Source organism: Leptonychotes weddellii, chromosome 3, assembly GCF_054177405.1.
Source record: "Leptonychotes weddellii isolate Sample4059 chromosome 3, ASM5417740v2, whole genome shotgun sequence".
Lineage (NCBI taxonomy): Eukaryota > Metazoa > Chordata > Mammalia > Carnivora > Phocidae > Leptonychotes > Leptonychotes weddellii.
This window is the reverse complement of record NC_138371.1, coordinates 85,550,771-85,575,796: the sequence shown is the minus strand read 5'-3', so window position 1 is coordinate 85,575,796 and position 25,026 is coordinate 85,550,771. Positions and strand designations below refer to the sequence as shown.

General features: G+C 39.5%; 2 protein-coding genes across 5 annotated transcripts in view; one reads left to right on the top strand and one right to left on the bottom strand.

Moving 5' to 3' along the window:
- The window catches only part of UBXN4 (UBX domain protein 4), a 58,833-nt gene extending 39,934 nt beyond the window's left edge, over positions 1-18,899 (top strand). For all 4 annotated transcript variants that reach the window (XM_081814559.1, XM_081814562.1, XM_081814560.1 and 1 more), the window contains exons 9-13: positions 899-1,026; positions 4,686-4,788; positions 7,620-7,751; positions 8,704-8,903; positions 18,235-18,899. In XM_081814559.1, coding sequence (XP_081670685.1) covers positions 899-1,026; positions 4,686-4,788; positions 7,620-7,751; positions 8,704-8,903; positions 18,235-18,373 — 702 coding nt within the window. In that variant the 3' untranslated portion in view covers positions 18,374-18,899. The remainder of the gene's footprint in view (positions 1-898; positions 1,027-4,685; positions 4,789-7,619; positions 7,752-8,703; positions 8,904-18,234) is intronic.
- Positions 18,900-19,141: 242 nt separating this feature from the next.
- The window catches only part of LCT (lactase), a 52,765-nt gene continuing 46,880 nt past the window's right edge, over positions 19,142-25,026 (bottom strand). Inside the window, exons 16-17 of the mRNA XM_081814539.1 lie at positions 24,130-24,357; positions 19,142-23,495 (exon numbers count right to left, since the gene is read on the bottom strand). Of these exons, the coding sequence (XP_081670665.1) occupies positions 23,275-23,495; positions 24,130-24,357 (449 nt within the window). The 3' untranslated portion in view covers positions 19,142-23,274. The remainder of the gene's footprint in view (positions 23,496-24,129; positions 24,358-25,026) is intronic.

Here is a 25,026-nt window from a genome sequence, read left to right as displayed (position 1 = left end):
ACAAATATTTGCTGATTACCTACTGTGTGTCAGATCTTTTTCTAGGCTCTGGCGATACAGTAGTGACCAAAATCAAGTCCTTGTTTGTTTAATAAACAACTTCGCTGGTCTCTGATAGTTCATAAAACTAAAAAATACCAGATCCAGAGTGATAAAGTTTACAGATGGCTTTAAGAAATCTCATATGCTAGAGCTACCCTATGACCCAGCAGTTGCACTACTGGGTATTTACCCCAAAGACACAGATGTAGTGAAAAGAAGGGCCATATGCACCCCAGTGTTCATAGCAGCAATGTCCACAATAGCCAAACTGTGGAAAGAGCCGAGATGCCCTTCAACAGATGAATGGATAAAGAAGATGTGGTTCATATATACAATGGAATATTACTCAGCCATCAGAAAGGGTGAATACCTAACTTTTACATCAACATGGATGGGACTGCAGGAGATTATGCTAAGTGAAATAAGTGAAGCAGAGAAAGTCAATTATCATATGGTTTCACTTATTTGTGGAACATAAGGAATAGCATGGAGGACATTAGGAGAAGCAAGGGAAAAATGAAGGGGGGAAATCAGAGGGAGAGATGAACCATGAGAGACTATGGACTCTGAGAAACAAACAGGGTTTTAGAGGGGAGGGGAGTGGGGGGATGGGTTAGCCCAGTGATGGTTATTAAGGAGGGCACGTACTGCATGGAGCACTGGGTGTTACACGAAAACAGTGAATCGTGGATCACTACATCAAAACCTAGTGCTGTATTATATGGTGACTAACATAACAAAATAAAATTAAAAAAAATACCTCATATACATTTGTGTTTGTTCCTTGTGTTTAGAAATACGTGAATAGATCATTCTAGCAGTGAAAGATAATTAGTGTCTAATACCTGTTTTAAAGGACCGTGCAGAGAGAGCTGCTCGTTTTGCAAAGACAAAAGAAGAAGTAGAAGCTGCTAAAGCTGCTGCTTTGCTGGCCAAACAGGCAGAAATGGAAGTCAAAAGGGAGTCTTCTGCAAGAGAAAGAAGGTACTTTATTTCCTGCTAAGTTATCTGTGCGTACATAGCCGCTGAGGAGAACAGCAGTTGTGAGCTGCTTTTTAACACTATTGTGTGCTGTGGCTATAGTAAGTAGTTCCAGGAGGATGTAATGACCAGTGTGGCAGTTGCCAGTGATATTTGTCATTGAATGTGAGTGTGCAGTGTAACAGTACAAAATAAGTCACTTATAAAGAAGGCTCAAGAAATCTGTTTTCAAAAGACAGAAAACACATACATTGAAATGGTTATAGTGGTTATCTTACATGTGTTAGGATTCTTTAGTTGTGAGAATCTCAGGTCAAATAAGATTAAGCAAAAGAGGGAATCATTGGCTTTGCAGTTGGGATTTCCATTGATGGATTTGATTAGGTATAGCTAGATACAGGGATTTAAAAGATAACATTTTCTCTCTCTCTTTTTAATCTCTTGGGGTTTTTTTTTTGTTTTAGCTTCATTCTGAAAGAAACTTTTATGATGATGGTGAACCCAGGGCTTCTTGGCACATTCAGGATTTTGAGCTCCTGATCCCAGAGAGGAAAAACTCTTTCTCAAATCCTATATCATTAAGTAGGGAGAATTCTGATTGGCCTTATTTGGCTGATGCGGCCACCTTCAGCTCAATCCCTGTGTCTGCTTAAATTGGCTCCCTGCTTGGGGGAGTTCACATGCTCACTTCTGTGGTGAGGAGGTCAGGGAAATGTTACTGATAATCATAACAGAATGAATGACAGGTGGCAGGGATAAGACAGTTCCCAAAACAAAAATATGTTGTAAAGAGAAAAATACAGATTTCCAGTACATCCTAGTTGGATTATGGTTAATATTTTCTTTTCTGTACTTTTTAAGATTTTATTTATTTGAAAGAGAAAGAGCACGAGCATACACACATGAAGGGGACAGGTAGGGGCAGAGGGAGAGGGAGAAGCAGACTCCACACTGAGCAGGGAGCCCAATGCAGGGCTCGATCCCAGGACCCTGAGATCATGACCTGAGCCAAAGACAGATGCTTAACCAACTGAGCCACCCAGGCAGTCCTGTACTTTTCTGTATTGGAAAATTAATGAGCATTACTTTTGTAATCAGAAAAAGTACCTTTTTTTAAAGATTTTATTTTTAAGTAATCTCCATGCCCATTTTGGCGCTCAGACTCACAAGCCCAAGATCAGGAGTTGCATGCTTCACCAACTGAGCCAGCCAGACACCCCAGAAAAACTACTTTTTATTTTGTTTTTTCAATTTTTACCACGTTTGTTTTATAATCATGATTTCTGAGTCCTTATTAAGTTGATACAGTTTGAGGAAATAAATACTTCCTTCCCTTTTTGTTGCAAAGGTACTAGTGGAGGAAGGGGAACAGAATATGAGAGAATAAGCAAAGGATGTAGGGAGCAGAAAGATGAAGTCAAAGAGAGACAGTGTTTATATGAACCCTCTGTAAGCAGTACCAACCAACAAAGTATAGAGCTTACAGCATGATTAAAAACTACTTTTTAAAAACTACTTTTTAAAAACTACTTTTTAAAAACTATTATCCAAAAGTAATAAAATACTTAATATATTTAATGAAAGTGTAAGTCTCGCATACTGAGAACTAGAAAACATTTTTTAAAGAATTAAAGCAGACATAAATACATGGAAAGATATTCTGTGTTTATAGATCAGAGGACTTAATATTGTTAAGATGGCAGTACAAAAGGGGCTTGAGAGATGAAAAAGGGGCAAAAAATGGCTGTACTCCCCAAACTGATCTGTAGATTCAACAAAATCCCTATTAAAATCCCAGGTGATTTTTTTTTTGCCAAAATTTTTGCATAAAAATTCATATGGAAATGCAAGGGTCCCAGAATAGTCAAAATTATCTGGAAAAAGAACAAAGTTGGGACACTCAGATTTTTTTAATTTTAAAACAAAGCTGTAGTAACCCGGACAGTGTGGTATTGGCATAAGGATGAGTGTATGGATCACTGTAATAGAATTGAGTCTCCAGAAATAAACGCATGCATTTCCCCAATGTTTATAGCAGCAGTGTCCACAGTAGCCAAACTATGGAAGGAGCCCAGATGTCCATCAACAGGAGAATGGATAAAGAAAATGTGGTGTCTGTATGCAATGGAATATTACTGAGCCATCAAAAAGAATGAAATCTTGCCATTTGCAACAACATGGATAGAACTAGAGAGTATTATGCTAAGCGAAATCAGTCAGAGAAAGACAAATACCATATGATTTCACTCATATGTGGAATTTAAGAAACAAAGCAGATAAACATAGGGGAAGGAAAGGAAAAATAAAAAGAGGAAAGCAAAACCATAAGAGACTCTTAACTATAGGGAGCAAACTGAGGGTTGCTGGAGGGGCGGTGGATGGGGGGATGGGGTAATTGGGTGATGGATTAAGGAGGTCACTTGATGTAATGAGCACTGGGTGTTTTATGCAACTGATGAATCATTAAATTCTACCTCTGAAACTAATAATATACTATATGTTAACTAAATTGAATTTAAATAAAAAATTAAAATAATAAAATCTTTAGAAAAAAAGGAAAGAAACTCATGCATTTATGATCGATTGATTTTTGAAAATGGTACCAGGGTCATTTAGTGGGGGAAAGAAAGGGCTCTTTCACAAATGGTGCTTGGACACATCCAAAAGAATGAATTTGAACCCTTTCTTCAAGTATAAACTCTTAGGAAAAAAATGAGAAAATCTTGTGTTCTTGGAAAAGGCAGTGATTCTTAGACATGACACCAAAAGCACGAGGAACAAAAGAAAGCAATAGATAAATTGGACTTCATCAAAATTAAAAATTTTGTGTTTCAAGGGACATCATCAATAAAGTGAAAAGATAGCCCCCAGAATTGGAGAAAATATTTGCAGACCATATAGCTGATGAGAGACTTGTATCTAGAATACAAAAAGGAGTTTTTAATAACTTAACAGTAAAAAGCAAACAACCCAGTTTTTAAATGCTTGCCAAAGGGCTAGATGAGGGAGGAGTAGGGAGCAATTGCTGATGGGTTCAGGGTTTCTTTTTGGGGTGATGAGAATGTTTTGTTGGAATTAAATAGTGGGGATGGTTGCACAACTATGACTATAATAAAAACCACTAAATTGTATTTAGTAAAAAAAAATAAAGCTATTTTTTTTAGAAGATTTTATTTATTTGAGAGAGACAGACAGCGGGAGAGAGCATGACTGAGGAGGAGAGGGAGAAGCAGGGCCCCTGCTAAGTAGGTAGCCCAGTGTGGGGCTCGAGCCAGGATCCCAGGATCATGACCTGAGCCAAAGGAAGACGCCTAACCAACTGAGTCACCCAGGCGCCCCTAATTGTATGCTTTAAAAGGGTGAATTAAAATTCAGTTGGTAGAGCGTGCAACTCTTGATCTCGGGGTTGTGAGTTCGAGCCCCAACTCAGATGTAGAGATTACTTAAAAATCTTTAAAAAATAAATAAAAGGGTGAATTTTATGTTACGTAAATTATATCTCAATAAAGCTGTTACTAAAAAATAATAAATGAAGAGGTCTCACATTGTGGGAAAAAAACCCATTTTTATTTTGCACATTTTCACTTCATTTTCTCTTTTAATGATATTGTTTGAGAATATGTAGAAGTAAAGATGCTGATTTTAATCTTCTTTTTTCATAGCACTGTTGCAAGAATTCAATTTCGTCTTCCTGATGGTTCGTCCTTTACAAATCAGTTCCCTTCTGATGCTCCTCTAGAAGAAGCAAGACAGTTTGCTGCACAGGTAAATTTATGTCTTGTCTTGAGTTGTAGTAAAGGTAGATGAATAGGTTATTAAAATGTAGGAGGAGAAAATTTCCAAGCCTGATTTGTAGAGTGTAAGTCATGACTTATCCCCAGGAGGGAAGCACCAGACACCTCTGGGGTGTGGTGGAGCTTCCAGCATGTATTAGTGCCACATAAGGAAAGCACATCTGTTTCTTGTGCAGAAATAGGGATTTCCTGATACTGTAAAATAGGCTTTGGAAACTTTTCTCACTGCTTTTGCAAATGATTATCCAAAGGTCTAATCTGAGGGAGTTGTCACCTGTAAAAGGATGCAGTTTTTCTTCCTCTCTCTTCACATTTTCTGCAGGTCACCTTGGGGCTGGCCATTTTTCCACCATCTGCCAGGTGGCCAGGCCTAAAGATCAGTAATCTTTATTTGGTAACAGGTATCTTCTTCCAGAATATGGCCTTACTCAAAATCTCAGTTGGTGTGAAATTTTGTATCTTAGAAAATAAGATACGAGTAATTTCCAATTACAGTTGACCCTTGAACAGTGTGAGTATTAAGGGTTGCCAACCCCCTGCACAGTTGAAAATCCATGTATAATTTTCAATTCTGCAAAAACTGAACTGCTACTAGCCTACTGTTGACCAGAAGCCTTACCAGTAACAGTCGATTAACACATATTTTGTATATTATATGTATCATATATATTGTATTCTTGTAATAAAGTTAGCTAGAGGAAAGAGAATGTTAAGAAAATCATAAGGAAGAGAACATACATTTATAATGCTGTACTGTAAAAAATCCGTGTCTAGGTGGGCCCACACAGTTCACACCCATGTTGTTCAAGGGTCAGCTGTAGTTTTTATTCTCTGAATGAGTCCTTTTTCAAAAAGGATTCTAGGCATTCGATGTCCTTTAGGATCTGGGCTCATGATATGCCCCACTCTTGGTCTCACGTAGCTTTTCAAGGTTAAAATTAGAGTTCAGATCTTTCCCCTAGACCTTATCTCCCCATTTAGTCTGCTTTCTCACTTATGGATCCCAAGAGAGTACCTAAAAAGCTGTCTGCCTTCCTCCACTGGTGAGCTGGGCTTTGCAATGTAAAAACATTTTTTTTTTTATTTTTATGTTAATCCCCATACATTACATCATTAGTTCTAGATGAAGTGTTCCATGATTCATTGTTCGTGCACAACACCCAGTGCTCCATGCAGAACGTGCCCTCCTCAACACCCACCACCAGGCCAACCCATCCTCCCACCCTATGTAAAAACATTTTTAAGAATCTTTTTCCCTAAGCTTACAGTGGAACCAACCCCCAGTAGCTCTTTTATTCTTCTTTTGCCCTGGAGCCCCACTTGGGGCCTCCCAAAAGGGAATACTTACTCCTGGCCTGAGTCGTACCACTGCTACCACAGGTAAGTGAAGGAGGAAGCCACATGAGAAAAAAAATCTTTGCATCAGTCCTATTAGAACTTTATTTCAGTACAGTAACCTAATTTTGTATTTTTGTATTTCTTCATGTTAGAGTAAGAACAGTGAAAGGTATGTATATGACCTCCAGTTAAAAAAAAATACAAAGAACAAAGGTGTTGGTCTGTTTCTTTGGAATCTTCTAGGGAGAGAGAAACACTTATCTAAGATTTTACAGGTATAGGTGACTTAAAATTATGAAGGTGATCGTGATGCTGCCCAGTGTAGGTTCCTGGATCTGGGAGTGTGTGTGGCAGGGATTAGACTATGGGCCATTTATTTTTTTGAGACAAGGAAGACGTGAAACTCCTGATGTTATATATATGAGGAAAGTTCTGGACTATTCCAGATTTTTAATAGGGAATGCTTGTAATCCAGATGTATATTGGAGAGATAGTAATACAAGTTTACCAAAGTATAGTGAAAACTAATGGCAAACTGTAGGAATATTCAAAAGAGATAGACAACTGTTCATTTTTACTCAATTAATTTAGATGGCTTTAGGAACTATAATCTTGCGATTTTGTGATCATTTTTGGCTTGTAAAAGCTTTTAGGTACTATTTGGATTTGGTAGCTTTGAGCTACTTTTTGAAGCACAAAGGTTTTATAAAGGTTTTGTGAGTTTACCTTTGAATGAACTTCTTTAAAATTTATTTCATTTTTTTTTAAGATTTTTAAAATTTGTCAGAGCACAAGCAGGGGGAGAGGCAGGCAGAGGGAGAAGCAGGCTCCTCGCTGAGCAAGGAGCCCAATGCGGGACTGGAGCCCTATGTAGGACTCAATCCCAGGATCCTGAGATCATAACCTGTGCTAAAGGCAGCCACTTAACTGACTGAGCTGCCCAGGCGTCCCCAATTTTTTTTTTTTTTTTTAAGATTTTATTTATTTATTTGACAGAGCGAGTGAGCACAAGCAGGCAGAGTGGCAGGCAGAGGGAGAGGGAGAAGCAGACTCCCTGCTGAGCAGGGAGCCCAATGCGGGGCTTGATCCCAGGAACCTGGGGTCATGACCTGAGCGGAAGGCAGACGCTTAACCCACTAAGCCACCCAGGCGCGCCCCCCCCTTTTTTTTTTTAAGATTTTATTTTTTGAGAGAGAGAGCACGTGCAGGGTGGGGCACGGCGGGGAGGGAGAGGGAGAGAGAATCTGGAGCAGACTCTGTGCTGAGCAGGGCCTGAACTCACAAACCTGAGATCATGACTTGACCCAAAACCAAGAGTCGGACACTTAACTGACTTAGCCCCTGAATGAACTTTAAAATTAAGGTAGTTTGAATTAAAGCAGTTGTTTTGGATGCATTTGGGTATGTAATATCTTACTTTAAAAAGGCACCTTTGTAAGGTTTTAAACTTACGTTATGTTACAGACTGTTGGCAACACTTACGGTAATTTTTCACTAGCAACCATGTTTCCCCGGAGGGAATTTACCAAAGAAGATTATAAAAAGAAATTGTTGGATTTGGAACTTGCCCCAAGTGCTTCAGTGGTACTATTGCCGGTATGTATATACGTATTTTTTTTTTTCTATCTTTACAATCCTATTTATTCTACTCCTGATCATTTCTTAAAATCAGTGGAAGGGAAGGTGAAACATGTACTGTGTGTAATTAAATTCAGATTGTCCAAAAATATTAATTTATTGTTCCATTATCCTGTGTGTATTATATTTCTATTGCTAATGAGGCATTAAATAAATATTTTAATTTTCACCTTTTTCCTCACCTATTTTCATGTACAAAAATGACCAGTAAGAGAAGAAAATAAGAAATGCAGAGTATTGGTATAATGTATGGTTTTAGTGTCTTTTATTTATGTATGATCCTACTGTTTATGAAGTTTTTAAAAAAAAGATTTTAACATAAAAGTAACATTGATTTTTAAACATATTGATCACATTTGATCCTCACAACAGTATTTTAATCTCTGATGAAGAGGCTCAGAAACTTTAAATGACTTGGCCAAGGCATCCCCTAAGTGCCAGAGATGGAGAGCCTGGTCTTCTGTATTTTGATTAGGATAGTTTTCCTGGTTCTGAACTAGAGCCCCACACCTGAAACAATTAGTCTTAATCAGGATTAATTTGTATTCACTGAGGTTTTGAAACCTTTCCCTTGTTTTTAATAAGCAAGGAAGACTTTTCTTACCAAAGTTGTTGATTTCATTACAAACAGAAGGTTAGTTCTCTTAAAAATAATTGGTTCATTTCACCAAGAACTACTTTCTAGTTTCAGTGTTGTGATTACTCCTTTAAAAAACAGAGCTCCTGGAGTTCCCAGAAGTTTATATAAAATATACATTTGAAAAACAGCAGAAGATGGTAATGGTACCTTCTTGCAGTAAACTAAAGTCAATAGGACTTTGTTTTCCAGATAAAAGATTCATCTAGAACCTTGAGTGTGATGTGGTTGGGCTCATGGAGCCTTTATTGAGGTTTATTTCTTAATTTTTAGGCAGGAAGAACAACCACATCCATGGTACATTCTTCCAGTGGAGACTTTTGGACATTGTTGGGGACAGTCCTTTACCCATTCCTTGCCATCTGGAGATTGATTAGCAACTTCCTATTTAGTAACCCTCCTGCACAGACCTCTGTGAGAGCAGCATCATCGGAGTCCTCAAACCTTGCATCATCTAGCAACTCAGAAAAAAGGTATTTGTTTGTGTTTACCCATTTCAGAAGGTGTTAGTAATGTTCAAATTCAAAATGAACATTTTTGTTATGGGTACTTTGCCATCTTTCTACATAAGGGAAAAAATTTAAATGTTCTCAAGTTTTACTCTATCATCTTTCCTGGGATGCTCACTACCTGAGTTTTCTCAACCATCTTTCTAGAACCTACTCCACAAAAATCAGCATCACCTCCGCTGATTTTATTTATTGACTTCTCCTTATCCTGTAACTGTAAAGGCAGATTTTTTTTTCCAGGCCTAAATAGTAGTATCTTTCTTGCTAACCATGTTTTGTCCAACAAGGTATTTCATTTAATTTATTTCTCACAGTAATCTTGCATACATTTTTTTGGAGGTGTCACTGTGCTTTAGATAATTTTAATCCCTGGTAGCTTTTTGATCTGCTTCCTGTCTTCTTCCTGTCTTCATTCAGAGAAAGACCAAACTGAGAAAACTGGATATTCACTTGAAAATGGAGCCTTCTTCAGAGTGTTATTTTACACTAGTCCCTTAAGCAAGAGGCCTTCTTTTTATTGCACATGGCCAAGGTTAGAATGGTAATTCTAAACACCACCACCACCACCAATGATTTTAGCTCATACCTCTGTTAAGATTCTGCATATTTGAAACAGGTTAATGGAAGTATTTTCCTGGAAGGTGGGATTGTAGCTTTTTCTAATTAAATAATAGCACGATTTATTATAATATATACCTCTTGCTGTTAAACATTGTTCAGCCATTAATACGCATTATAGCACACACCAATCCTCTGTGATAAGTAATGAAAATCCTTGCTTCGGTCTGCCATCAGTAAATAAGGTCCTTGGTCTGGGGCGCCTGGGTGGCTCAGTTGGTTAAGCGACTGCCTTCGGCTCAGGTCGTGATCCTGGAGTCCCGGGATCGAGTCCCGCATCGGGCTCCCTGCTTGGCAGGGAGTCTGCTTCTCCCTCTGACCCTCCTCCCTCTCATGCTCTCTGTCTCTCATTCTCTCTCTCTCAAATAAATAAATAAAATCTTTAAAAAAAAAATAAGGTCCTTGGTCTTATATCCTATTGACTCTCTAGATGAAGATTTAGTGAATATTGTGATTGGGCTGATTTGGCCTTTATCTTGGTTTCTTTTGTAGCTATTAGGAAGACCAGTCATATCCTTAGTACATTACTTAAGTGGGGATACAGGGAAATTCTTCTCTAGACTGGGAACGGCATTCAAACTAGGTCTTTTTTTTTTTTTTTTTTTTAAGATTTTTATTTGACAGAGAGAGAGAGAGAGCGAGAACAGGAACACAAGCAGGGGGAGTGGGAGAGGGAGAAGCAGGCTTCCCGCGGAGCAGGGAGCCCGATGTGGGACTTGATTCCAGGACCCTGGGATCATGACCTGAGCCGAAGGCAGACGCTTAACAACTGAACCACCCAGGCGCCCCCAAACTAGGTCTTGTTAGTGCTGAATTTTAGAACTCTTACTGAGCAATGGGTAGATGCATTTAATTCTGAATTACTGTTACATAGCATAGCTTGCTATGTGGGTTTGTTTTTCTCTTTTTTTACTATTATTTTTTTTTATTAAGTAAACTACCCCCAGCGTGGGGCTCGAGCTTATGACTCTGAGACCAAGAGACACAAGCTCTTCTGATTAAGCCAGCCAGGTGCCCTGCTGTGTGGTCTTTTAAAACTTTTTTCAAATAAGGGAAGAGATACTAGGTTGGGGCAAAGGATGGATGAATGTATATCTTGAGAGCAAAGCTTTGTGTTCCACTGTTGGTCCCCCCCCTTCACCCCACTGACCATTGGAGAATATATTAGCTTAAATTTCACCCGTTTTCCTTTCCATTTTCAGATGCTGAAAGCCTGTTTATTCTTTTTTTTTTTTAGTGTCATTTATGAAATACATTTATTCATTGGACAGTAAAACATATTTTCCTACAAACCTTTTCCTTTCTATTCTCAACTATTCATTTAGTCAATCAAGAAATAAAATTCATAGTCAATTTCTTTTCTCCCTTTTCCTTACCCTTCTATATCTAATCTGTCAGTTTCACAGATTTAATCTCCTAAATATATTTTGTTTCATTCCTTTCCACTGCCTTAGTCAAAGATCTCATAATTTCTCACCAGAATCATTGGAATAATCCAATTGATCTTCCTGCCACTAGATTTACATCTGTCCCTTGTTTTAACCAGATTATTGCGTGAGTTAACTTTTTTTTTTGATTATTAACATATATTATTTGTTTCAGGGGTACAGGTCTGTGATTCATCAGTCTTACACAATACACAGCACTCAACCACAACACATACCCTACCCAAAGTCCATCACCCAGCCACCCCATTCCCTCACCTCCCCCAGCAACCCTCAGTTTGTTTCCTGAGATAAGAGTCTCTCATGGTTTGTCTCCCTCTCCAGTTTCGTCTTGTTTCATTTTTCCTCTCTTCCCCTATGCTCTGCCTTGTTTCTTAAATTCCACGTATCAGTGAGATCATATGATAATTGTCTTTCTCTGATTGACTTACTTCACTTAGCATAATACCCTCTAGTTCCATCCACATTGTTGCAAATGGCAAGATTTCATTTTTGATGGCTGTGTAATATCCGTTGTATATCCATTTTGTGTGTGTTTGTGTGTACACACCACATCTTTGTCCATTCATCTGTCAATGGATATCTGGGCTCTTTCCATAGTTCGGCTATTGTGGACATTGCTGCTATAAACATTGGAGTGTATGTGCCCCTTCGGATCACTACATTTGTATCTTTGGGGTAAATACCCAGTAATGCAATTGCTGGGTCATAGGGTAGCTCTATTTTCAACTTTTTGAGGAACTGCCATACTGTTTTCCAGAGTGGCTGCACCAGCTTGCATTCCCACCAACAGTGTAGAAGGGTTCCCCTCTCTCTGCATCCTCACCAACATCTGTCATTTCCTGACTTGTTAATTTTAGCCATTCTGACTGGTGTGAAATGGTATCTCATTGTGATTTTGATTTGTATTTCCCTGATGCTGAGTGATGCTGAGCACTTATTTATGTGTCTGTTGGCCAGTTGGATGTCTTCTTTGCAGAAGACCTGTCTGTTATGTCTTTTGCCCATTTCTTGATTACTTGTTGTGTGTTGAGTTTGATAAGTTCTTTATAGATTTTGGATACTAGCCCTTTATCTGATAGGTCATTTGCAAATATCTTCTCCCATTCTGTCGGTTGTCTTTTGGTTTTGTTGACTGTTTCCTTTGCTGTGCAAAAGCTTTTTATCTTGATGAAGTCCCAATAGTTCATTTTTGCCTTTGTTTCTCTTGCCTTTGGCAACATGTCTAGCAAGAAGCTGCTGCAGCCGAAGTTGAAGAGGTTGCTTCCTGTGTTCTTCTCAAGGATTTTGATGGATTCCTGTGTCACATTTAGGTCTTTCATACATTTTGAGTCTATTTTTGTGTATGGTGTAAGGAAATGGTCCAGGTTCATTCTTCTGCATGTGGCTCTCCAACTTTCCCAACACCATTTGTTGAAGAGACTTTTTTCCATTGGATATTCTTTCCTGCTTTGTCGAAGATTAGTTGGCCATAGGGTTGAGGGTCCATTTCTGAGTTCTCTATTCTGTTCCATTGATCTATGTGTCTGCTTTTGTTCCAGTACCCTACTGTCTTGATGATTACAGCTTTGTAATAGAGCTTTAAAGTCTGGAATTGTGATGCAACCAGCTTTGGTTTTCTTTTTCAACACTCCTCGGGCTATTCGGGGTCTTTTCTGGTTCCATGCAAATTTTAGGATTATTTGTTCAAGTTCTATGAAAAAAGTTGATGGTATTTTGATAGGGATTGCATTGAATGTGTAGATTGCTCTAGATAGCGTAGACATTTTAACAATATTTGTTCTTCTAATCCATGAGCATGGAACATTTTCCATTTCTTTGTGTCTTCAGATTCTTTGCCTCTTTGGTTAGATTTATTCCTAGGTATCTTATGGTTTGGGGTGCAGTTTTAAATGGGATCGACTCCTTAATTGCTCTTTCTTCTGTGTCATTGTTGGTATATAGAAATGCATCTGATTTCTGTACATTAATTTTATATCCTGCCACTTTACTGAATTCCTGTATGAGTTCTAGCAGTTTTGGGGTGGAGTCTTCTGGGTTTTCCACATAAAGTATCAAATCATGTGCAGAGAGTGAGAGTTTGACTTCTTCTTTGCCAATTTGGATGCCTTTGATTTCTTTTTGTTGTCTGATTGCTGAGGCTGGACTTCTAGTAGTATGTTGAACAGCAGCGGTGATAGTGGACTTCCTGCTGTGTTCCTGACGTTAGGGGAAAAGCTCAGTTTTTCCCCATTGAGAATGATATTCGCTGTGGGTTTTTCATAGATGGCTTTTATGATATTGAGGTATGTACCCTCTATCCCTACACTCTGAAGAGTTTTGATCAAGAAAGGATGCTGTACTTTGTCAAATGCTTTTTCTGCATCTATTGAGAGCGTCATATGGTTCTTGTCCTTTCTTTTAATAATGTAGTGTATCACATTGATGATTTGTGGATGTTGAACCACCCTTGCAGCCCAGGAATAAATACCACGTGGTCGTGCTGAATAACCCTTTAATATACTGTTGGATCCTATTGGCTAGTATTTTGGTGAGAATTTTTACATCCATGTTCATTAGGGATATTGGTCTGTAATTCTCCTTTTTGGTAGGGTCTTTGTCTGCTTTGGGGATCAAGGTAATGCTGGCCTCATAAAAAGAGTTTAGAAGTTTTCCTTCCATTCCTATTTTTTGGAACAGTTTCAGAAGAATGGGTATTAATTCTTTAAATGTTTGGTAGAATTCCCCTGGGAAGCCATCTGGCCCTGGGCTCTTGTTTGTTGGGAGATTTTTGATTAATGCTACAATTCCCCTGCTAGTTAGGGGTCTGTTCAGGTTTTCTATTTCTTCCTGGTTCAGTTTTGATAGTTTATACATCTCTAGGAATGCATCCGTTTCTTCCATGTTGTCTAATTTGTTGGCATATACTTGCTAATAATATGTTCTCATAATTGTTTGTATTTCTTTGGTGTTGGTTGTGATCTCTCCTCTTTCATTCGTAATTTTATTTGTGTCCTTTCTCTTTTCTTTTTGGTAAGTCTGGCCAGGGGTTTATCAATCTTTTTTTTTTTTTTTTAATGTTTGTTTATTCATGAAAGTCAGAGAGAGAGAGGCAGAGGCAGAGGGAGAAGCAGGCTCCCCGCCTAGCAGGGAGCCCGATGCGGGACTCGATCCCAGGACCCTGGGATCATGACCTGAGCCGAAGGCAAACACTCAACCATCTGAGCCACCCAGGCACCCCCAGGGGTTTATCAATCTTATTAATACTTTCAGAGAACCAGCTCCTAGTTTCATTGATCTGTTCTACTGTTCTTTTGGTTTCTATTTCATTGATTTCTGCTCTAATCTTTGTTAATTTCTCTTCTGCTGGGTTTAGGCTTTATTTGCTGTTCTTTCTCCAGCTCCTTTAGGTATAGGGTTAGGTTGTGTATTTGAGACCTTTCATGTTTCTTGAGAAAGTCTTGTAGTACTATATACTTCCCTCTTAGGACCACCTTTGCTGCCTCCCAAAGATTTTGAACAGTTGTGTTTTCATTTTCATTTGTTTCCATGAATTTTTAAAATTCTTACTTAATTTCCTGGTTGACCCACACATTTTTTAGTAGGATGCTCTTTAGCCTCCATGTATTTGAGTTCTTTCCAACTTTCCTCTTGTGATTGAGTTCCAGTTTCAAAGCATTGTGGTCCAAAAATATGCAGGGAATGATCCCAGTCTTTTGGTACTGGTTCAGACCTGATTTGTAACCCAGGATGTGATCTATTCTGGAGAATGTTCCATGTGCACTAGAGAACAATGTGTATTCTGTTGCTTTGGGATGGAATGTTCTGAATATATCTGTGAAGTCCATCTGGTCCCGTGTATCATTCAAAGCCCTTATTTCCTTGTTGATCTTCTGCTTAGATGATCTGTCCATTGCAGTGAGGGGGTTGTTAAAGTCCCCTAGTATTATTGTAAATGTGTTTCTTTGATTTTGTCATTAACTGGCTTATATAATTGGCTGCTCCCATGTTAGGGGCATAAATATTTACAATTATTAGATCTTCTTGTTGAATAGACCCTTTAATTATGATATAGTGTCCTTCTTCATCTCTTACTACAGTCTTTGGTTAAAAATCTTATGTGTTTAATATAAGATTGCCACCCCAGCTTTCTTCTGATGTCCCATTAGCATGATAAATGGTTTTCGACCCCCTCACTTTGAAACTGGAGGTGTCTTTGGGTCTAAAATGAGTCTCTTGCAGACAGCATATTGGTGGGTCTTGCTTTTTTATCCAGTTTGATATCCTGTGTCTTTTGATTAGGGCAGTTAGCCCATTTACATTCAGGGTAACTATTGAAAGATATGAATTTAGTGCCATTGTATTGCCTGTAAGGTGACTGTTACTTTATATTGTCTGTGTTCCTTTCTGGTCTGTGTTACTTTTAGGCTCTCTCTTTGCTTAGGGCTGGTTTGGTGATCACAAATTCTTTTAGTTTCTGTTTGTCCTGGAAGCTTTTTATCACTCCTTCTATTTTCAGTGACAGCCTAGCTGGATAAAGTATTCTTGGCTGCGTATTTTTTCGTTTAGTACCCTGAACATATCATGCCAGTCCTTTCTGGCCTGCCAGGTCTCTGTGGATAGGTCTGCTGCCAATCTAATGTTTCTACAATTGTAGGTTACAGACCTCTTGTCCCAAGCTGCTTACAGGATTTTCTCTTTGTCTTTGAGATTTGTAAGTTTTACTATTGGATGTTGGGGTGTTGACCTATTTTTATTGATTTTGACGGGAGTTCTTTGTGCCTCCTGGATTTTGATGCCTATTTCCTTCTCCATATTAGGGAAGTTCTCCACTATAATTTGCTCCAGTATACTTTCTGCCCCCCCCTTTATTCTTCTTCTGGGAGAATTATTTTATTCTCTAATTATTTTAATATTGTTTCGCTTTATGGTATCACTTATCTCTCAAACTCTCCCCTCATAATCCAGTAGTTTATCTCTCTTTTTCTCAGCTGCTTTATTCTCCATCATTTGGTCTTCTTTATCACTAATTCTTTCTTCTGCTGCCTCACTTATCCTAGCAGTTAGAGCCTCCGTTTTTGATTGCACCTCATTAATAGCATTTTTTATTTCAATTTGGTTAGACTTTAGTTCTTTTATTTCTCCAGAAAGGATTCTCTAGTGTCTTCTATGCTTTTTTCAAGCCCAGCTAGTATCTTTATAATCATTATTCTGAACTCCAGTTCTGACATCTTACTAATGTCCATATTGATGAAGTCCCTGGCAGTCAGTACTGCCTCTTGTTCTCTTTTTTGAGCTAAGTTTTTCCATCTTGTCATTCTGTCCAGAGAATAGATGAACGAGAGAACAAAATACTCAAAGGTCAACCATGACCTCAGAGAAATATACACTAAACAAATCAGAAGAGACCCAAAACCGGGGGGAAAAAAGGGAGAGAATGTGATCAGGCTGGTGAATAGAATAGAGCCATACACTAGATTTTGGGTGTATTTTGGTCTGTTAGAAGAAACTGCATCTCAGAAGTTTAAAGAAAGAAAAACATATATATATATATATACACACACATATATATACACACACATATATATACACACACACACACAAATAAGGTAAAATATAATGAAGGGATAAAATATGGCTGTAAAAATGAAAATTAAAGATTTTAAGAAAGGAATTGATAAGTTGGTTGAAAAAGGAAAGAAGAAAAATTAGAAAAAAAAAAGTTGAAAGACTAAGAATCCCGGGGAATAAAAAGCTATGAGTTCTATGTGGTATATTCCCCTAGCGCTGGAGTTCTGCCGTTCTCATTGATCAGTAAACTTGGTCTTGGCTGGCTGTTCTTGCTGATCTTCTGGGGGAGGGTCCTGTTGCCGTGGTTCCCAAATGTCTTTGCTGGAGACAGAATTGCCCCATCCTTGCCGGGTCCGGGCTAAGTAATCTGCTCGGGTTTGCTCTCGTAGCTTTTGTTCCCTGCAAGCTTTCCGTACAGCTTTGGAGGACGAGAGTGAAAATGGCGGCCTCCCAGGCTCTGCCCCAGAGGAGCCGAGAACTCGGGGCCCCACTCCTCAGTGCACCCCCAGAGAAAAGCAGTCAATCACTCCCGTCTCCCCGGTCTCCGGCCGCACTCCATGCTTACCCGGCCTTTGACCGAACATTTCTATCTCTGGCACCTGACCCAGTGTGGAGTCTCCAAACCCAGCAGATTCCTGCGGTGCGCTCTCGTGCCGCTCCTCCTGGGGGAGGAAGGGGAGTCTCCCCGGATCTCCCGCTTGTTGGGTTCCTGCTGGAAGAGCAGTGGCCTGACTGTGCCGTGGATCACGGTTTATGGCAACCCCGAGCTGAGAGCCCACTCCTCAGCTCTGTCTCTGCAGCCGGCTTCCCCGCTCTGATACCTGGGAGCTCTGCCGCACTCAGGCACCCCTGGTCTTTCTGTGACCCTGAGGGTCCTGAGACCACATTGTCCCAGCGAGGGTTCCAGCCCCGCTTAGACACTGGAGCGACGTCCCTCAGCGGAGCCAACTTCTAAAAGTTCGATTTTGTGCTCCGCTGCTCTATTACTTGCCGGTAGCGGCTGACGGGGTCTCCCTCCTGCCACGGTCTGTCTTCCCAAATATCACCTTGGATTCGCTTCTCTGCACCTCCTGCCTTCCAGAAAGTGGTCACTTTTCTGTTCATAGCATTGCAGCTGTTCTTTTCTTTGATCTCCTATTGAGTTCCTAGGTGTTCAGAATGGTTTGATAACTATCCAGCTGAGTTCCTGGGACCAGACGAAATTTAGGTCTCCTGCTCCTTCACCATCTTGGACTCTATCTGCCGGTATAAATCAATCCTTCTTACAGAGTATGAAAGGATTAAAAATTAATAATTGATGATTTCTGTAAATTAGGCTAGAAGTGGAGCTTGGATAAGCTCTAGGGTGCTGTGTAAGTTATACACATTTTAGTAGATAAATCAGTTTGAGTGAATAATAAAGATTAGTTAGCAGATGGCCCTATTCTCCTAAAGCTTAGAAAGTCATCAAGAGATCCATGATAATGGAGCAGGGACTGGGCTAGTTTGGCTTGGAAAACAGATGAAGTTAACCTGCCAAAAACGTGTATAGTCTTGTGCCGTGTTAGCATATGATTATCTCCCCTGGACTCTCCGTAAAGTACAGCTGCCTGTCCTGATGGAAGTGTAAAGGAAACAGCTTTGTATTACTGCTGTTTTCACTTTTTGTCACTTTCTATTTTCTCCCTTTCTCCTTACGTCAGGGACCCAGTCAGGAAAAGAGTGCTGGAGAAACGGGGGGAAGACTTTAAAAAGGAGGGGAAGATCTACAGATTGAGGACTCAAGATGATGGTGAAGATGAAAACAACACCTGGAATGGAAATTCTACTCAACAGATGTAGTGTAACAAGTACAGTATGTGCAATAATCATTGTTTCCTTTACAATTTAATGCAACTAAAATTCTACTGGAGAAGTGGGACTGCTTTTTTGTTTTCCAGCTGGTCTATAAAGTGTCCCTTTATTCTTGCTTAGTGGGTTAAAGTTGTTTAACTCCTTGGACAACTCAAGAGATGAAGTAACTGGCCACTAGGTCCTTGCATATGGTAACCAACTGCTAGAAGCCTAAAAGAATCAAAAGTTCTGCCACAGCCCCCCTTTATCAGCTTTCTTACTCAGTATCTCATATACCCGTTAGCCCCATGCTCTCAGATGACATGTTTTGTTTAGAGCTATTTTGCTCTAGAACTCTTAAGTCCACACAAAGTAACTGGTATGTCACTGAGTAATTTGACTCGGAGTCAGAGCATTTTTAACTAGCCAATCAGATGATAATTTATGTTTAACTCTTCTCTTTTTGCTCATCAGCTGCAAGCAAAATCTTGTAGTTTTTAAACACTGAATAAAAAATCTTTTCCAAAAATTGAAATGATCTTAGTTTTGCTTTAAGTTTTGTTATCCTAGCATTTTTTTGTTGCACAGGGCTCTGTTGAGGTCATGTGTTTAATTTTTTCCCCCCCAAGTACTGCCGTGGAGCTATCTCAGGAAAGTGGCTGTGACTACCCTACTTGATATAGGAGGAAGATGTTTTCTGACACACATGGATGCTATGTTACTGTCTGTCCTAAGTCAGTGAGGCATCACTTTGCGTAATGTTAGGTATGGTCTTTGTTCTCCTCAGATGCAAAACAGCTGCTGAGTTACAGCTCGTTCTCTCTTGCCTTTATCATGAAGTTTTGCTCTGGACAATCACCTTTCAAAGACCTAAGGTACCTGTAGGTAGGACAGGAAGTATGGAATAAAGATACGCCTTTTGCTCATTTGGTTTATTCTTAAGAATTTTAAAGAGATTGTTAACCTGACTTACACGATACTTCATCCCTTTGTTTTTGGTAATGGAGACCACTAACTCATCATGTTTGAAAAAGAGAGTAAGCTAGACAGTTCCTCTTTTAACCTTCCATTTTTAGATTGGAAGATAGTGCTTTTGAGTGAACTTATAGACTTAATTTTGTAATAGGAGGAAGAAATTTTCTCAGAGCAAACTCTGTTTTTCACCTATGAAATAACGATTTTTAAAAATGCTAAAGGGAAACAAGGTAAGGAAACAGCCAGGCTGTGATGTTGGTAAGAGTGAAAACTGGTATACTCTTTCCGGAAAACATCAGCAACCTTAAATGGTTCAAACTCCTTGATCATTTTTTCTAAGGAATGATCATAAGTGTAGACAGAGTTTAGGTACAAACATAATCATTAGGTCTTACACCAACCAAATGCCTTCTGCAGAAATTAACTTTTGATGAGGAGAAATGGTACAGTACTAATTTAACAATTCAGTTTAACATACATTCATTGACTACCTGTTATGTGTTGTGGGGGGGGGGGAAGCAGAATACAGATTTGTACGTACAGTATGATCTCAGCTTTATAAACACATTTTATATATAAATAGTACCTGTATTAACATAGTGTAAAGAAAACAACCAAACATTAACAATGGTAAGATGGTTATATGTTCTTTTAATTCTTTTTGCACCCTAATAGATTTTCCCAATTTTCTGCAATGATCATATTACTTGCGTAATTTAAAAGTGAGTTTGGAAAAGAAAAACTTCCACCAGGCATCCCATTTAAGTCAAGGATTGTAATCTTAAAAAATACAGCAATATGTGATTTTAAAAAAACCCACAACCTTTCAAATGGGTGTGACCCTGCTAATAACTATTAGAAATATGCTTGCAGAAACTTGGAGTATCTCAAGTCTGTTTGCTTGAAAAAAATTAAATATCAGAGAAACGGATATAAAGGAATGGTTCACAATCTTTGAGTAGGGGGATTCCCTCCTCAGCTTTATAATTTAAAAAGTATGCTTGGTAAAAAAAAATTCAAAACTATAATATAGAAGGCTGTAAAATGAAAACGAAGTCTCTTTCCTTGCATCTTACCCCAGTTCTAGTCCTCAGAGGTAACCTCTAATAAGTTTCTTTTGTAATCTTCAGAAAAATGTTATGCATATAGAAGCCAATATGTGATGTTTTCTAAATAAGATCATATATGTACTACTCTGCATCTAGTTTTTTACTTACACAGTCTCGAAGATCTTTCCCTGTCAACATATAGCTACCTCATTCTTATTAATGTCTGTGTAACATTTTACTTGATAAATGTACCCCAACTTATCCATTCTCTGGTGGCATCTGTTATTGTAGGGTTTTTTGTTTTGTTTTTTTTCCCGCTTGTTTTTGTTCTTCCATTAGAAATACTGCTATACTGAGCATCTTTGGGGCGGTATCTTCTTAGCTGTGAAAATACACCAGTAGGATATGTTTGTATAACTGAGTCATGGAGTGTTTGTAGTTTGGATTATAAATGAAGCTGCCAGAGTGCCACCTCTAAAGGCTCTATGAATTTACACCTCCGACCAACAGTGTCTGAGAATGTTGATTTCCCCACGTTCTTACCAAGACTTATATTTTTCATCTTTGTCAGTGGTAGATGAAAAATTGTATGCATTTTATATGCATTGTGTTGATCACGAATGTAGCTGTCTTTTAATATTATTGGACATTTCAATTTATTTTGAGAACTGCCTGTATTTGCCAGTTTTTGTTTTTCATCTTTATTGATTTATAAGAATTCCATGTACATAAAGAAATTTAGCCCTTTGTCTAGCATATGCTATATTTTCTCCCTGTTTATCTTTTGATGAGTATGTTGACAGTAATTTTTTTGCCACAGTATTTGTGTGATCAAATTTATCAGTGTTTTTCTTTATGGCGTCTGGGTCCTAAGTCTTATAAATACCTCTCTTTGCAAATTAATTTAAAAAAATTCACCTATCCTACTATTCTTATGGTTTCAGTTTTTTTACACTTAAATCTAGTATCCTGGGATGGGACCTTCTGGCCTACATCCTCAGGAGCTAACCTCTTGACCCACCACCATTTATGGACTACTCTGTCTGTCCCCCTAATTTGGCATGCCCCCCTTGTCCTGGCCTTTATGCCCATATGTAGTTGTTTATGTGTACAGTCTTGTCTTTTGTTGATCTTTTCTCTCTGCTACCAAGCTATTTTTTTTATAACTAGCTCTATAATGTTTTAATGTTCTTTTTTTGCCTAGATTGTTCTGCTCTTCCTACAAGTTTATTTAATGCGAAACTATCAGTCTATGTCCTCCTCCTCAAAAAAGTTACATTGAATTTTGAGATTTTAGAGGTAATTGACAATTTAGAATACTGAGTTTTTCAGTTTTAGAACCACCCTTACCCCCATCTGACAAACTTTTCCAATCTGTTGATGGAGGAAAATGTTTCTATACCATAAATTGTCGGCTGGGGCCCCCAGCAGTGAAACATTTGATAGGAATTTTCTACAGATACAACAAATTCAGGTAAGGAATGCCTGCAAGAAACAAAATTTCAAGCATTATCAGTCACTTATTTACGTAAACTCCACACCACATGTGGGGCTGAAACTCATGACCCCGTGGTCAAGAGTAGCATGCTCCACTGACCGAGCCAGCCAGTCACCCCCATGATCACTCTTTTAAATCTAGCTGAAAACTACTCTTTATTTATAAATAACATTCAATTCCCTGATACCTATAAAGAATGTATAGACCAAATAAGTTTTTAAGTATTCTGTACTGAGATTGTCTATTATTAGCACATTGTGGGGAATTGATAGACCACATCATCTTTATGTACTTCCTACCACTACTTTGGATGTGTTTTGTGAATGAACACACAAAAGGAGCAGGTGTGCTTTCTATGCCCTGTCTGCAAAATGTGCTTGCTAGGGACAGTGAGACATGGTCCTTTATCCTCAAGAGGCTGATAGAGAAATACACACTTCCGGTATAATATGGACAAGCTGTAATAGGGAATATTTATAAGCAAAGTAGAGGAAGGAATGTTTTGGGGAATTCAGGGGAAGCTATGCAGAGGGAAAAGTGCATTATTTGAGCTGAGATTGAAGGCATTTTCAGAAGAAGGGGCATCCTAGGGGGAAGAATAGTATTTGCAAAGACACAAAGGAAGAGGGGATAGTCAAGGGCTTACACGAGGTTCAGAATTACCACAAATTGAGAGGGAAAGACGAGAAACAGGCTAAGTGAACCAAGGGCAGATTACATGGGCCTTGAAGGCTATACTTGGGTCCTTAGAAGTCATCCTGGGCAGGGGAAAGGCAGGAAGGACATAAAAGGTGGCTATGAGGGGAATAAAGGTTCATTCAGAGGTCATCTCTCTTTGGATGTTAGAGTATCTCTGCTCAGGGAATATGTAATATAAACAGAAACCATGGGTCTCGTGGAAAAGCTTAGAAGCCCCAGAGGGCTTGTGTGACTGTATAAATTCTGCGGAACCTACCTTCTCAAGGAGAAGCAGCCATAGGATATAGGATATAGCTCACAGTACCATTTTTCTTTTCTGAGCAACACAAGGTCTGAGGCTGAGAGGCATTTTGAAGAGAGGGCAGGAGATGACAGTGCAGTCCATCTACACAGTGGAGATGATGTCTTATAAAAAGGATTGCTATGGTTTTTACTATTTCCACAAGAGCCAAGTGCAGGGTCTTCCAGTGCTCTAATGAATTCCTGATACTGGGACAAGATGCATGTATTTCCATTTTAATTAGAGATTGAGAGCCTTCAAGATTCATGTAGTCTCTAACAGTGCAGAAGGCCGTTGTGAAGAAATCTGGCATGGGCAGAGTAGAAGGTCCTAAGGAGTTTTGTGGGCAGTGAAGGTATACAGGCAAACGGCTTGTTTTGCAGAACTGGAGCAAGTGGTAACTTGTGGGTCAGAATGCAGAAATAGTGCTCAATTCCTGTTGGCCTGCTTGTGTTTTCCCTTGCTTGGAGTGCTTACAGTACTTGTATGACAGAAACGTCACACATGAGATGCTGAGAATTGCCAGAGAAAAGAATACGTACAAAGCTGTCTGGGCTTCTGTCGCACCTAGTGTTAGCCCCAGAAACTGAACTTCCTCCTCTTGCAAGGGGCTGACGGTAGGTCCAGCATCTAGGAGAGGAAGACAGAGGACAGTTTATGCACTCATACAGATGTAGTTACCAGATCAGTGTTAACCGATATTAAGCCCAAGCTAGGTCCTTGGAATAGAGTCACACAGGTATCCAGAGTGAGCTCCTGGCTGAGGTGACAGGATGCATCCTTTTCCCCGAGTTATTGAACCTCTGAAGTAGTTGTATTTTTTTTAAAAATCTGTCAACAATTGGAGTAAAGTGGATAATTATCTCTTTTCTGTAGTAATTAATGCTTTTTCATTCAAGTATTAGGCCCCTTACATCATGCCAAGCACTGTGTTTGCAGTCATTATATTAGATCCTCACATCCACCTGGAGGCATGTGCCTAGTTTCTTGCCTCAGGTTGTACAGTTAGTGGTAGGGCTGGGACAAGAATCTAGATTTGCTCTTCCCAGACCACGGTCTAGTTTCTAGATGTAACATTAATCCTCGGTTCCTTTGTTTCATCGTAAGAATGTCTGGAGCATTTAAAGAAAATATTGGTTGAATGAATGAATGAATGAAAATAAATATGAGAAAGGCAGAGAAGAGGGGAATAAACTAGAAGAAAATAGACTGAAAAGGCCCCTCTCACCTTCTGGCTTTAGTCCCTCCCAGAGCCACGGCTCACCTTCTGGCTGGAGGCAAGGGTGCGGTCCCGCAGCAGGGTTAGGGAAGCCATTGCACCTGGCTATAGAGGCGAAGAACTTGGCTGATGCTTTTGGGATTCTTGGCAGAGAAGGGTCCGTGTAGTTCACAAAATGCAGACCAAACCTCTCTGCAAAGCCTGTGGCCCACTCAAAGTTGTCCATCACACTCCAAACTGTGTATCCTCGAAGGTCCACCTTATCCTGCACAGCTGCCCAAATGCAGAGGCCACAGCATGAGCTTCCTTTGTCTTATAAGACCCCATTCCGCTGGGCCTACAGGAGCCACGCCTGCCCACAGCTCTCCCACAGTCCCTGCTTAAGAGCCATCAGCATTTTCCTAGAAAGGCTCAGTCCTGAATGGGAATCAGGAACATGGGTAGGCTACATTAATCCTGCTGAGTCACGCAATCCTCTGTTTCCACATGTTGGGATACCAGTCTTGGGGAGGGCCTTAGAGTGTTAATGCTTCTTTCTAAAGAAAAGAAGTGGCCCTTGGAAAAGATTTTCACTGGGCTAGGACTTTCTAAGCATTTCTTTCCGCTGCTGCAGTACTCACTCTTTCACTCAGTTACTTACAGGCCCTTGTCCTAATCCCATCCCAGGGGGTTCTGCTGAGCTGAGGGTCTCAGACTTTTGCTTGAGGAACAAAAGACCCTACAGACAGCCCCCGCAGCCTGCTTCTCCTCCTCCTAGCCCCTGCCTTCAGCAGGTCGCTGCTGTTTAGGGACATCAGACATCAGGGATCATCTGGCAGAGCAGATGACTCTGGCCAGGAATTCAGGTCTCACTCTTACCAGGCAACGGGGTTTGCTTGCTGAGTTACATCTAGGAAGGAAAAGACTCAGAGTGCAGCCTCAAAGAAAAGCTTAAACCCATCA